The 13,555-nt window shown below is 39.7% G+C and overlaps 1 protein-coding gene across 1 annotated transcript in view; it reads left to right on the forward strand.

The window, feature by feature from the left end:
- The first annotated feature begins 2,456 nt into the window (after window positions 1-2,456).
- The window catches only part of Scfd1 (sec1 family domain containing 1), a 65,247-nt gene continuing 54,148 nt past the window's right edge, over window positions 2,457-13,555 (forward strand). The window contains exons 1-4 of the mRNA XM_021202652.1: window positions 2,457-2,579; window positions 8,616-8,686; window positions 10,900-10,988; window positions 12,849-12,939. Coding sequence (XP_021058311.1) covers window positions 2,528-2,579; window positions 8,616-8,686; window positions 10,900-10,988; window positions 12,849-12,939 — 303 coding nt within the window. The 5' untranslated portion in view covers window positions 2,457-2,527. The remainder of the gene's footprint in view (window positions 2,580-8,615; window positions 8,687-10,899; window positions 10,989-12,848; window positions 12,940-13,555) is intronic.

Consider the following 13,555-nt stretch of genomic DNA (forward strand, 5'->3'; position numbering starts at 1 on the left):
AAAAATAAGGACATGACCCACTCATGGTAATGTCTTCACACATTAACACAAAGTATATGTTAGCTGTTGATCATGTTACTCCCAAGAAAAAGATTTTAAAAGGGACTCAAATCCCTTAAACAACAGGATTGACTTGATATTGGCAATGCCCTTCTTAATGCCAACAGAAAACTCAGTTGTCATCATAGTGCTGTTTTCTTGGTTACATCAGAAACTTCCAAGGTGTACTTAACAGAACTAATAGTTTCTCTTTATCTTGAGCATTTAGCAAGAAGGCGTTTCCTTTTTTTTTTTTGGCTTTTTGAGACAGGGTTTCTCTCTATAGCCTTGGCTGTCCTGGAACTCACTCTGTAGACCAGGCTGGCCTCGAACTCAGAAATCCGCCTGCCTCTGCCTCCCAAGTGCTAGTTTTAAAGGCATGCGCCACCATGCCTGGCTAACAATAACATTTCTAAGTAAATGTTTTTATGCCACTAAAATGTGAAGTTGTCAAGTGCTCATATAAACGAGATAAATGTGTTGGGAATCTATCTTAGTGAGAATTACTATTGCTGGGATGAAACTGTGACCAAAAGCAGCTTAGGAAGAAAGGGTTTATTTATATTGCTCCCTTCCATATCACTGTTCCTCAGTGAAGCTAGTCAAGGCAGGAGTCTGCAGATGGGGGTGATAGAAAGTGATTCCTACCTACGGCTTGCTTTCCAAGGCTTGCTCATTTGCTTTCTTACAGAAGCCAAGGCCACTAGTCCAGGGGTGGCACTGCACATGGGCTGGGCCCTTCCCATTTGTCACTAATTAAGAAAATGCCTTTCAGGGTTGCCTGCTCCTTGGTTTCATGGAGCCATTTTCTCTGTTGAAGTGTTCTCTGCTTGCATGTCTCTGTGTCAGGCATCTAATAAGGATGGGGTGGTCTTTTAATTCAGATGTTTTTCTTTTCCTTTTTATTAGTATATAATTGTTTAAATCAATGGCTATCATGACACATATATGCATGCATGTGTGTACTGAGCTTCGGTCATATCCACTCCCCTTATTGCCTCATACTTAACCTCTTCCCTATTCCCAGGATTGTCTTAAACAAGTAGTCCATTTACAAGGCTAATACTGTTATTAAAGTGGGCAAGATCCAAAATCCTTTACTCTCCTTGTCTGAGAGCTCTCTGAACTCAAGAAACGAACTGTTCTGGGCAATTTTTCTAAGCTCAAACTATCCCCTGATGTTCAGTTATTTAAGCCAAAAAATCTGGAGTTAAACAGCTACAATAAATTTAACTCTGAAATCATGATTTTTATTCTTTTTTTTTGATGATTTTTATTCTTATCAATATTAATGTCATTCTTGGTCTTAGCTTTGCAAGGACTGTTCTTCTGAGGGATATATTTTTATCTGTTTTATTTCCCTCATTACACACCATTGGACAGAAGTACGCAAACATGCACACTGTATAAATGTTAGCATTGTCTTAGTATTTTATGATAATGTGCCTTATATAGTCTTGGAAGGAGTTAGCATGGAACTGAAATAGTCAAATGATAAATTTGTGCTTAAAAGTGGGAATACTCAGGTGAATAAGATTAAACTCATTGGTAGGTGGGAAAGCCATTCTGCTTTATAGTCCATGGACTCCAGAATTGAGATACTTCCCCCTAAGGCACAAACTGATAGTTTTAGATAACCTGTTGTAACTTAATAAAAATAGGTATCTATATTTGTCAAATATGTTCTTATTGTAAAAAAAACGCAATCTTGATTTTAAAAAATAAGTTATTTGTATAATTTTGAAAGCCAAATTTTTGAAAGTATGATTTCATCTCAGAATCTGACTGCCTGAGAATTAACCCATAATGCAATGTCATCGGTGGATTCACTGATTAGTAATAAGTTGTCATTGTATATATTTTTGACATTAATAAAATCTATTATGTAAATAGTCGATGTGGGATTTATTTCATAATCACAGGGCTTTAAACGTACCAAACCTGGCTGTTATCATCCGGATTCTGCTCACAATCGTTTGTTTTTTAATTTGCACTGCTGAGAGGAAATTCTGTCATTTGGCTTTTCTGTGATTTTATACTCAAGCAGGCCAAAACCCTAAGCTAGGTCATTTTCCTGAAGAGATCGGACCGAATAAATTACCACGTTTGTAGTTTTGTTTTTAGAGGAAAGAAGGAAGGGACACTACTGTCATGGAGATCAAGAAAACGCAATTTCTGGCGTCTCATTTGGCCTTGTAAATTTTACGAGGATTTAAACTTCATGAAAAGTGCACTATCAATTAGATTGTAAGCACTCCACCACGCCCATGCCCTGAGAAGCGATTTAAGAGTGGGGACCTCGGTAGGCTTACCGCGATTGGTTGGGAACCCTGCTGGGAAATCGGGGAACACCAATGTCTGCGACCAAAGGCGAGGGCGGGGACCGGGGAGGCGGCCTCCTGCCGCTTGGCCCGCCCCCTCGTCCTGCTTCCGGCGCGGGAGGTAGGGCCACGTCATCATCGGGTTCCCAGTGCCAGCCGGGCAGTGGATGGTGGGAAGCAAGATGGCGGCCACGGCCAGCATTCGGGAGAGGCAAACAGGTACTCGGGATTCCCTTCTCTCCAGTGTGTGCCTCAGCAGCAGCCCGTCATCACCCGAGCAAATTGTTCGGACAGCTCCGAGTTGAGCTTCGAGAGCTGCTCCGTTTTGCGGTTGTGGGGAAGAGATGCCCGTAAGCTTCACAGCCTTTGCCTGGTACGACAGGCAGAGGCTTAAGTGGCTGGTTGCCACAGTGGTAGCTACTTAGTTTTTAATTGCCGAGTTTTAGAAGGCCACCTCGCAAGGACTGGCAGCTGGTGTTTTCTTTCTTGTCACTTAACGAGGTCTGTAGGTCTGTATGTCTCCCAGGTCGGTTTGGTTTTCGCTTTCAGTTTTAGGTTTTTTGTTTGTTTTTTTTTTAAACCTGTTTTTGACACTTGAGCCATGATTACGAAACCTAAGTATTCTTTGCCGAGCTCCTTACTTTATGCCATCTTCTTTGCATCCTTTGGGAGAAGCTGATGAAAAATGCCAGGTGATAATGATTTCCTACTTCAGCTTGCTGGAAGAGACTTCAGAATGTCAAAACAAATTAACAACGTCCTGTTTCAGTTGTTCGACAGATAGTAATCTTAAAATATAGAACATATTTTAAGTAGAGCATATTTGGACACCCATTTATAAAGTAATATTTAAAAATACATGTTTCTTCCCTTGGTTTTAGTTTTTTTTTCCATGTGAGATACACCTGATTTTCCTTATTTTCAGTAAACAACTCTAGAAACTTGGTGTATGTATATTGCCCCCAAAATAATTACCTATACGTATATCATGCATAATGTGTTATGTATAAATCAGAAATGATTTACATATACTACTTATCTAGTAACTCCCAAAGAGAAGAGAAATCGACCATAAGCCATAAAGAACTTTAATTCTCTGGAACTTATGCTTATTTGTATGAAAAGTAATTGGTTACAAGCAATACAACATAGCAATAGAATTTGAACTGTGCCTGATTCCTTCCATTGTCTTTTTAAAAAGATAGATTTGAATGTAGTATACTGAGCAGAAAGCACACTGAGTTCTACATTTCTCAGTAGGTAATTTAGTGAAACTGGTCACGGTAAAGCATAACTTAAATATGGTAAGCAAATATTGAGAGTGCTTGATAATTAATTTTATTTGCAAGCCCAGCTTCTCTTAGAAATTTGGGTCCAATATCTTAATAAAACTAAATGCATTAGGTTTTACCACCCATCAGTAAAACTGTTCTGATGAAAGGGAGCCTTTTAAAAGTTGAATTTATGCAACAGTACATTTTTAATATTCAGACATTGTAAAACACTAAAACCTAATATTACGTTTTGTCTTTTGGCGAAAATAGACTTCATTATAGCAAGATTCCACATTATTACTGTATGGCTTGTGCTACATCAGTTATTAAATTTGTACTATACGTGGATCATGTCTTATTTCCAGAAGAAAATCCTTTGTAGGAATAACATTTCATTGATTTCTGTTGAGAATATTTAGGAACAACAATCCTCAAATATTCTAGGTAGAAGGTCCTTTGCTGCAAAGTAGTTTGCAGTCAGTTTGGATGGATGAGATAGTAGTCAATGCACTGTGAATTTATCATTAGTTTAGGTAGTTTCAGATATCTCCATTTTACAGATGAAGAAACTAAAGTACAAAGGTGTTGACCAGCATGACTGTTTCTTGGTTTGTCTACCTGTAGTACCTCTGTCACCTCAAATGCCACCTTTGTGAAAGCTTCCTGCATTACTTTTCTTCTCTTTCCTGTCTTCCATTCAGCAGTCAGAGTGATCTACTCCCTCTTGTTACTACTGAGGATTTTTGCTTGTCTGTCTTCCTTGTCTCTCAGTGTTACACAGCCCAGAGCTGTGATCTCGTCTGGCCTCGTAGCTTTCAGTGGTATATATTCTGGTCTCTTGGTCTTCTGATGAAGAGACATCATGAACATGACAACTCTTATAAAGGAAAGCATTTAATTGAGGTTTGCTTACAGTTTGAAAGGTTTAGTCCATTATCATCATGGTAGGGAGAGTGTTGGCCTGCAGTTAGACATTGATGCTGGAAAGAAGCTGAGAGCTGTCCATCCAGATCCACAGATAACAGGGAGAGAGTCTGGGCTTGGAAAATGCTTTTTGCAACTTCAAAGCCCACCTCCAGTGACACACTTCCTCCAATAAGGCCACACCTCCTAATGTTTTCAAATAGTGCTACTCCTTGCTGACCAAGTAGTCAGATCTTTGAGTCTTAGGGGGCCTTTTTTTCTTTTGGTTTTTCAAGGCAGGGTTTCTCTGTGTAGCCCTGGCTGTCCTGGAACTCACTCTGTAGACCAGGTTGGCCTCGAACTCAGAAATCTGCCTGCCTCTTCCTCTCAAGTGCTGGGATTAAGTGTGTCATCACTGCCCAGTGTTAGGGGGCCATTCTCATTCAAACCACCCCAGCTGGTGAGTCCCAGGTCTACGCGGCTATTGCAGGCCTCTATTCTGAAATCAGGCCACTTGATAGCATTAATGAAAGCGTCTTTCTTATAGCTCCTCATACAAAGCTCCATGTGGTTTTTCTTTTCTTACTTTAACTCAATTCAGATTTATCAGTAAATCATGCCAGTTTTACTCTGAAACTGTCCAGTACCTGTTGCTATCCCCCAACCTGTCTCCTTGAATTTCTGCAATAACTTTCTATCTGTGCCGTTCCTTTTACAACTGTGTTCCCTTTCATTCATTCACAGAATACACCCATACTAAGCATGGCACACATTTGTCTGAAACCGTGTAATAGCTTCTTATTTTGACTATGGCAAGGGAAATGGATCTTCAAGTTCACACATGAGCTAGTTAGTGTCTGCCTAACTGAACACTTTGTTACCTTTTCTCAAACTCCACACTTGGATCCTTCTCCCAACCCCCATTTGTTTCCTCTCTGTAGAATCTTTCATGGTCATTTATGTGTCTCCCTCCCTCCCTTCCTCTAGGCCTTTTCTCAAATGTGCATTTCTCTGGAGACCTTCCTAATCACTATTTTAAATTATATCTCACCTTACTTTTATCCTTTCCTGGTCCCATTTTTTTTTCACAGCATTTATCATGATTCCATACATCCTAGGTTTTAATTTGTAAATGACCTTTGTCCTTCAAAAATAATGAAAATGGGTAATCTTTATTTGCTTTGTTTTCCTTCATGTGATGGCCTATAGTTAGGGAAGTATCTAGTACATAGTAAACACTCAGTAAACGTATGCTGAATGAATGAATGAATGAATGAGCAAACAGTACAGATAAATGACAGTGTTTGAGTGAAGATATTTTTTTGGGTAAGGGTGAAGTTACCTTAACCAAGTGTAAAACTGTAGGGTAATATATTTAGAGCCCATAAAGAAATCTAGTTTATCATTTCCATTAGAAGCAGTGATTTCTTAGAGTGTTAAACTCTGGTCAAGTAGAATGTCATACTTTTATCACTCTTTAAATACATGCTATATGCTTCATTGAGAAATTACTTGTATCAAAACTCCTTTGAACAAGTTAGCCAAGGCCTGGGGTTGAAGCTTTTCTAGTGGAGCCAAGACAATGTGAGATTTTCTGCTGGAACTGGCCTTTCATTGTGACATGAGTGAATGTCTATTAACTCTGGAGAATGCCACATGCCAGCTTACATGGCAGCCAGGCTGGGATTCTTCCTGCTTGTCACTGAGTCAGGAATATGATCAGCTTCTAGAAATGGGGTTCTTGTGTCTTTAGTGCCTGGTCCTGGGAGGAGAGCAACACTGAAGGCAATCAATCCAAGAGCAGTGTGTTTGTGCTATTCATGTGTATTTATAGAAGTCTGTAAACTCTGTCACTCTTAGAAGTAGGCATAAGTTGTTGGTGATATGTATTACTGTAGTGCCAGCATTTTCAGGGAAAAAAAAATAAGTTGGGCCAGCAACTTGGCTCATCAGGTAAAGGGGCTTTCTACCAAACTGATGGCCTGACTTTGATTCCTAGCACCCACATGGTAGAAGAAAAGAACCAACTCATGTCTCATGGCCTTCACATGTGTGGAATGACATAAGTGCATGCACACAGGCACACACAATAAGTGTAAAAAATAAAAATGGTTATGTACACACATAACTATCCCCCTTAGTTCTCTATATCCATGGTTTTTGTATCTGTGGATTCAGACAATTGCAAATCAAAATGATTATAAGTAAAATATGTCTGTACTAAATGTGTACAGTTTTCTTGTCATTGTTCCTTAAACAGTGAAGTACAACAACCTGTCATTTACATTGGTCTAGGTATTAACAGCTAATCTGCTATGACTTAGGGGAGTTCCCCTAGATTATGTTCAAATACTATACCATTTTAGGTTTTAAAATATTATCAAAGGTATATTAAATGTTAGGGACTTAGCATCCAAGGCATTTTTGTATCTAAAAGAGGTTCTGATGTGGATGACAGTGCTGAAGTGCAGCCTTTCTAAGGAGAGTGTTGAGCAGCGTCACCTCCTACCTACCTCGGCCTGCTTTAATAGCAGTTCTTCCATGGGTGCATAGGCTATAAGGGTATTTGTTTGTGTGTTATATAGTGCTATTATTTGTAGTTTGGATTGTAGATTATTCTGGATTACCGAATGTTCACATGTGTTTAAAAATCAAAGTAGCCTAGCATGGTGGCACATGTCTTTGATCCCAGCATTCAGGAGTCAGGAAGGCAGATCTCTGTGAGTTTGAGGGCACTCCACTGTCCATGGTTTGTTACAAGGTAACCAGAGCTGTAAGACCTTGTCTCAACTCAATAAAGTAAGTTTGAAGGTAGTCACTCTTTTTTTTTTCTTTCTTCTTTCTTTCTTTTTCTTTTTCTTTTTCTTTTTTTTTTTTGGTTTTTCGAGACAGTTTCTTGGTGTATCCCTGGCTATCCTAGAACTCACTCTGTAGACCAGGCTGGCCTCGAACTCACGTGTGCCACCACACCCGGCTTGAAGGTAGTCACCTGATCTGCGCATTTTCTTGAATGCTTGGCTGTCTCAGTTTCAATGCTTGTGTGCCGGAAGTCATATGTTTAATCTTCAGCACCACATAAAACCCGGGGCTGTGGTACTGCGTGCCTCTCAGTTACCCCAGCAGTTAGGAATTCAAGGCCATCCTCAGCTACACAGGGAACTTGAGACTGACTTAATACGACTGTACTGGAAAAAGGAAAAAGTCACACGAACACTTGCACACACAGAGAACTAGCACCAGCCAGCACAACAGATTTTCATTTTCCTCAGATTTTTTTTTTAAATCTACTGTGGTTTAAACAGGCGAGCAAGAAAGACCACAAGATACTGTAACCTGTAAAGCACGGCTTCTGTGTGTTTTCAGAGTGGATAACTTCAGTTCCCAGTTATCTCTTACATTTTAGAGTCTTATTTTCCCCAAGGACTATAAAATAATGAAGTTGTGCAACCTTTCAGTGGGTTTATTGGCTATGAAATATACTCTTGAGTAACTAAGAAATAGGCCTACTGTAATGGATCTCCATATGAAACAGTGAAGTGTGCCATAGATAGTCTTGTTTTTAATAAAGGTTTTCTTCATCAGCAAGCAGTTAGCTACTAAGGCTGTTGTGAGATCATGATAAAGCAGTTTCTTTTGGCATGTGTGTAAAAGGCATTATGGGTTTGTCAGGGGAAACAGACACTTTTTCAGGAGCGTGGGTTTTTTTGTTTTTGTTTTTGTTTTTGTTTTGTTTTTTTGTCATTTTTGTTTCCCACAATGTTAAGGATCAAACTCATGTGTTCTGGGCAAGTGCTATCCCCCTCAGCTATACCCCAGACCCTAAAGTGCTCTGTCCTGTTTAGTTCTTATAGCTTTTGGGACAGGTGCCTTGTTTTGTTTTGCTTTATTTTGTTTTTTGTTTTTTAGTTCCCAAACAGATGCTAGCTGGCTGTTGGTGAAATTATCTTAAAGATCTGACCCTAGTTTTTACACATTCAGTCATTTCTTTAGTCAGTTTTGTTAGCATTTATGCATTTTGTGTATGGTGAGGAAAAAACCAAAGCCTACTATAAATAACGGATGTAAACTTTATTTTCAGTGGCTCTGAAGCGGATGTTGAATTTCAATGTGCCTCATGTTAAAAACAGTACTGGAGAACCAGTATGGAAGGTAAGGGCTTCTTTAGTGGGAACTGTGGGCTTCTTCTTAGAGCTGAAATGATAGGAATTAGAAGAAATTTCTTGAAAATATAAAACCAGTAGTATATTTTAATTAGACTTACTGAATATTTTATTTATTATTTCCTACACAATAATAGCTGTTTATGTAGTATGCGCAGCCTACAAGAGGACCATATAGGATATGTGCTGAGCTCTGTCATTTTGTAGAACTTGAGTGTCCAAGAATTTGCTACTTTGGCAGGTCTTGGACCGAAACCCAAGAATATCTAGAAACTGCTGTATATGTTCCCTCTGGCTATATATGTATAGTTGTGATGATGTTTGCTTTGTAAGTTAAGTACAGAAGAAGTTACCAGTCGTGGCTAATTGCCAGCATCACTGCTCTTGTGTTTTCGAAGCACTGTAAAGTAAAACAAACGCTACTGGAAAGTAAGCATTGTGGAATCGTGGCAGGAGATCTGATAACAGACAGCATTGGGTGACTAAAGAGTGGGGGGAAGCGTTGAACAAAGAGATTTTTCATGCCGTGGGCAGTATAGAGCAGAACTGCAGGAGGCTTTGGCAGAGTGGGATAGGACATATGAAACTTTGTTCTACTCACGGTGGCTTACATTGTAGGTTGCTTATTTCTGTCATTTTCCATGTAATATTTTCTGACCCTGGTTGTCTAGAGATAACTGAGGCTGTGGAAGTAGAAAATTCGGGTTAGGGACTACTCTATATTTAAGGATTAGAGAATAGTTTTTGAAAGACTAAGCACCTTTACTAGCCATAGCAGATTTTAGTTTCTCTAAAGAAATTCCCGGCAGTTAAGAATAACATTTAATAACAATAGCAGAGTTCATCTCACCTCAGTAGCACTAAGATAGTTGTGAGAACCCACCACTGAAGGTCTCACTAGCCAGCCCGGGCTCTATAACTAATAGTGATGTGGCAGGCTGAGATGGAGGCATGGTTTAGATTTGGGATATTTGTTTTATTTGGGGTTTTTGTTAGTTTTTGTCATACGTTGTCTTGGACCTCAAATTCACTGCAGTCCTGCCTCAGTCCCTGAGTGCTCCATTGCAGGTGTGAGCCACTGCATCTGGTTTAGGGACTTAGCTTTTTAAGTCACTATCTAGTTTACCTAAACTGCTTAAATTTTAAATTTTCTTTATGTTGGAACTTGTTAAATTTCCGGCGTTTACTTATCTATTCATTCATAAACACACACACACACACACACACACACACACACACACATCACACATATATGTGTTTTTCTTGCATATGTGTGCCTGGTGCTTACAGCGCCAGAGAAGGGTGTTGGATCCTGTCTTAGTTGGGTTATCTATTGATTTGATGAAACTCCATGACCAAAAAGGAAAGGGTTTATTTGGCTTACATTTCCATCTTGCATGTTCAGTATTGAAGGAAGTCAGGTCAGGAATTCAAACAGGGCAGGATCCTTGAGGCAGGAGCTGTTGCAGAAGCTGTGGAGAGGTGCTGCTTATTGGCTTGCTTCATTGCTTCATGGCTTACTCACCATGCTTTCTTACATCATTGGGGCTACCAGCCCAGGGATGGCACCACCCACCATGGGCTGGGTGGGACCCCATTGATCACCAATTGAAAAAATGCCTTACAGCTGGGTCTCATGGAAGCATTTCTTCAACTGATGACTCCAGCTTGTGCCAAGTTATTCCAAAGATCCAGCCAGTCCAGATCCCCTGTAACTGAATTATCAGATGGTTGTGAGCTGCCATGTAGGTGCTGTGACTCAAACCTGGGTCCTCTGAAGAGCCAGTGTTCTTAGAACCATCTGTCAAGCCCATTATTTTAGTTTGAAAGGGGCTAAATTTTTTATCTCATCTTTACATGTTCCTAGAAAGGATATTTATGAGCTAGGAAAAACAAGTATGAATTTGTTCTAAGTTCTTTATTACAGGTTAAAAATAAAGACTTTATAGTCTGACTTTTAAACTTAGAATATTTTATAAGAAGTTTCTAAAAGTGTTGCTTTATTTAAACCTGACTGATAATGTTTTACATAATATATAACTATGTAGATGGACATTTGAGTAGTAGAGGAAATACTAAACTGAACATGGATAAGAATTCAATATAATGATTGCTAAATAAAATTAGCTTATGCTATCTTGATGTGGTTTCTCAATTGGTTGTTCATTAATAATGCTGTTTAAACAAACCCCTTTTTTAAAGGTACTCATTTATGACAGATTTGGCCAAGATATCATCTCTCCTCTGCTGTCTGTGAAGGAGCTGAGAGACATGGGCATCACTCTGCATCTGTGAGTTTTAACGCTTCTCACACTGGCATGCATTTTCAGATTTATTGAGAAAGATTTCTTTGATCACTTTAAAAGTCAAAATTTTAAGGACTGTTTGCAGAGAAAATTAAAGTTTGGTTATAGCACCTGTGTAACCTTGAGGTTTAAAAATAGTCTCACTTTGAGCTATATTAATTTCAGAATTTAAATATTTGTTTCATTTTCCAGTAGATGTGGTTGATCTTTGAAGAAAACAAACTCATGCTCTTTGGTACTCTTCAATCTCTAAAAGGATTTTGTCTAATTTAAGTATACTTTTAAAAAGTCTAAATTAATTTATCAGTAACGTGAGCATGTTAAGTGACTACATGAAATAGTGGCCTTTCTTTTTGCTGTCTTGGCTCCTAAGCATGTAAGCTCTTTCTGTTACCAGAGAACAGACTGTAGCATACAAAACTAGGTTTGCTGCATACTGGTTGATGACAGAGCTGTGGCCATGCTGTTTGTCTCGTGGCTCATAGTGGCAGTGACAAGTCCAATTGCGATCCAACTCCATACTGGCTTAAGGGAAACAAGATGGACTGCCGGTTTGCAAGTAGAGGAAGCAGAAACATCCTGTCACCAGATGGAAAGACTGTATAGCGGTGGATGATCGCTGACAGCCTGGCCTCTGCCTGAATCAACTTTATCAGAAAATTTAGCCTCTGCAACAGCCTAGGTTAGACCACTTTGAAGGAAGCAGTAACCACTGGCTTCTAGAAATGCAGTTACAGCATGTAGATGGTTGAGCAGAGAACACACAAAGAAAACGGCCTGTGGCTGCCGTCACATACTTCTCATCGTGGGCAGTGACATCTGGACAGATGCAAGGTTACTAGTGCATCACCTTCTTGTTGACTACAGGCATGAATGAAGAGTCTGTATCCAGAGGCTAGCCATATTTTGTATCATAACCATTATAACCAATACATTGCTATGACAAATAGATTTTCTTATGTGAAATGGAGATAACTAAATGAAATTATTCCCCGAATCACCAAGAGAAGACCTGAGCATGTCATATCCGATGATCTCCTGTGCATTCAGTTAGGAAGCAGCAGATTGGTCAAGATAGGGTTGGGGATGGAGCTCCGCTGTAGAATGTGTGCTTAGCAAGTGCAAGTTGCTGCTTTTCATCCACAGCATCATGCAGAAAGAGCAACAGGAGGGTTAAATGTCAGGCAGTAAGAAAGTTCCGTCTACTTTTCATTTCTCAGTGCTGCCTACTCCATGTGTGCTTCACTTCTTACATTCCTTCCACAGCGCCACCTGCTTCCCAGTTTTTCATCCACAACCCTCTCGTGTATTTCTATGAAAGTTGATGTTGACTTTGAATGTATAGTTGTTCTTCCAGGAGGGTGGTGGTAAAGAGAATGTCTGGCCATAGGAAATACTAAAAACCTTAAAAAGGGGCTGGAGAGATGACTTAGTGGTTAGGAGCACTGACTGCTCTTCCAGAGGTCCCGAGTTCAATTTCCCAGCTACTACATGGTGGCTCACAACCATCTGTAATGGGATCGGATGCCCTTTTTTGGTGTGTTTGAAGATAGCTACAGTGTACTTACATATAATAAATAAATCTTTAAAAAATGGGGAAAAATGAAAATAAAAAGAAATAATCCTACAAGTAGGTATTACTAATGTCAACAGTGTGGGTTTTGTTTTGTTTTCCCACTTTCTAAGGTAAAGCCCGGGTTAACTTAGTGACTGATAGCCGTAGGACTGTTAGGAGCACTAGTCACTGAGCTACAGACTTCGAGTTGGAGAACTATTCTTTTACACTGTCGCTTTAAAAGTACCTGAGGGGAGAGATGAGTTGCTGTCGTTCTTTCTGTCTTCCAGCCTATTGCACTCGGACCGAGATCCAATTCCAGATGTCCCTGCAGTGTACTTTGTGATGCCAACCGAAGAAAATATTGACAGACTGTGCCAGGTGATAAGTGGAGTTTATCTGGAACTTAAAATTATCTCATTGTATGAATACCAAGGCAGGCTTTTTCCTTAAAAAAAAAAAAATGCTCATTATGGAGAATCATAAATTCTTTACCAGCTTCCACTTTGAGTTTTGAGACTCTTTTTAGTTTTAGTAGAGTAGATTTCTAATTTTGGCTGGAGAAGTATTATATCAGTAAATACTAAGCCTGGCATAGTGGAGCCTGCCTCTAATCCCAGCACTCAAGGTTGATGCAAGAGGATTATTGTTGAAGACCTTGACTACATGACAAATTTTGAGGCCCGTAGGTGCTGCATTGTTAGAGCATATATCAAAACAACAGTAACAGATTTGAAAATAGCCTAAGAGTGTCTCAGGTAGCCCAGGCTGGCCTTGAACTCACCATGTAGCTGGAGATGACCTTGAGCCTCTGACCGTGCTGTCTCCACCACTGAATGCACTCTCCTATCCACTGTTAAGTTGGATTGTCATTTAATCATTGAGTTGTTGAGCCAGGCGTGGTGGTGCATGCCTTTAATCCCAGCACTTGGGAGGCAGAGGCAGGCGGATTTCTGAGTTCGAGGCCAGCCTGGTCTACAGAGTGAGTTCCAGGACA

The sequence above is a fragment of the Mus pahari genome, chromosome 7 (genome assembly GCF_900095145.1).
Source record: "Mus pahari chromosome 7, PAHARI_EIJ_v1.1, whole genome shotgun sequence".
Taxonomy (NCBI): Eukaryota; Metazoa; Chordata; class Mammalia; order Rodentia; family Muridae; genus Mus; species Mus pahari.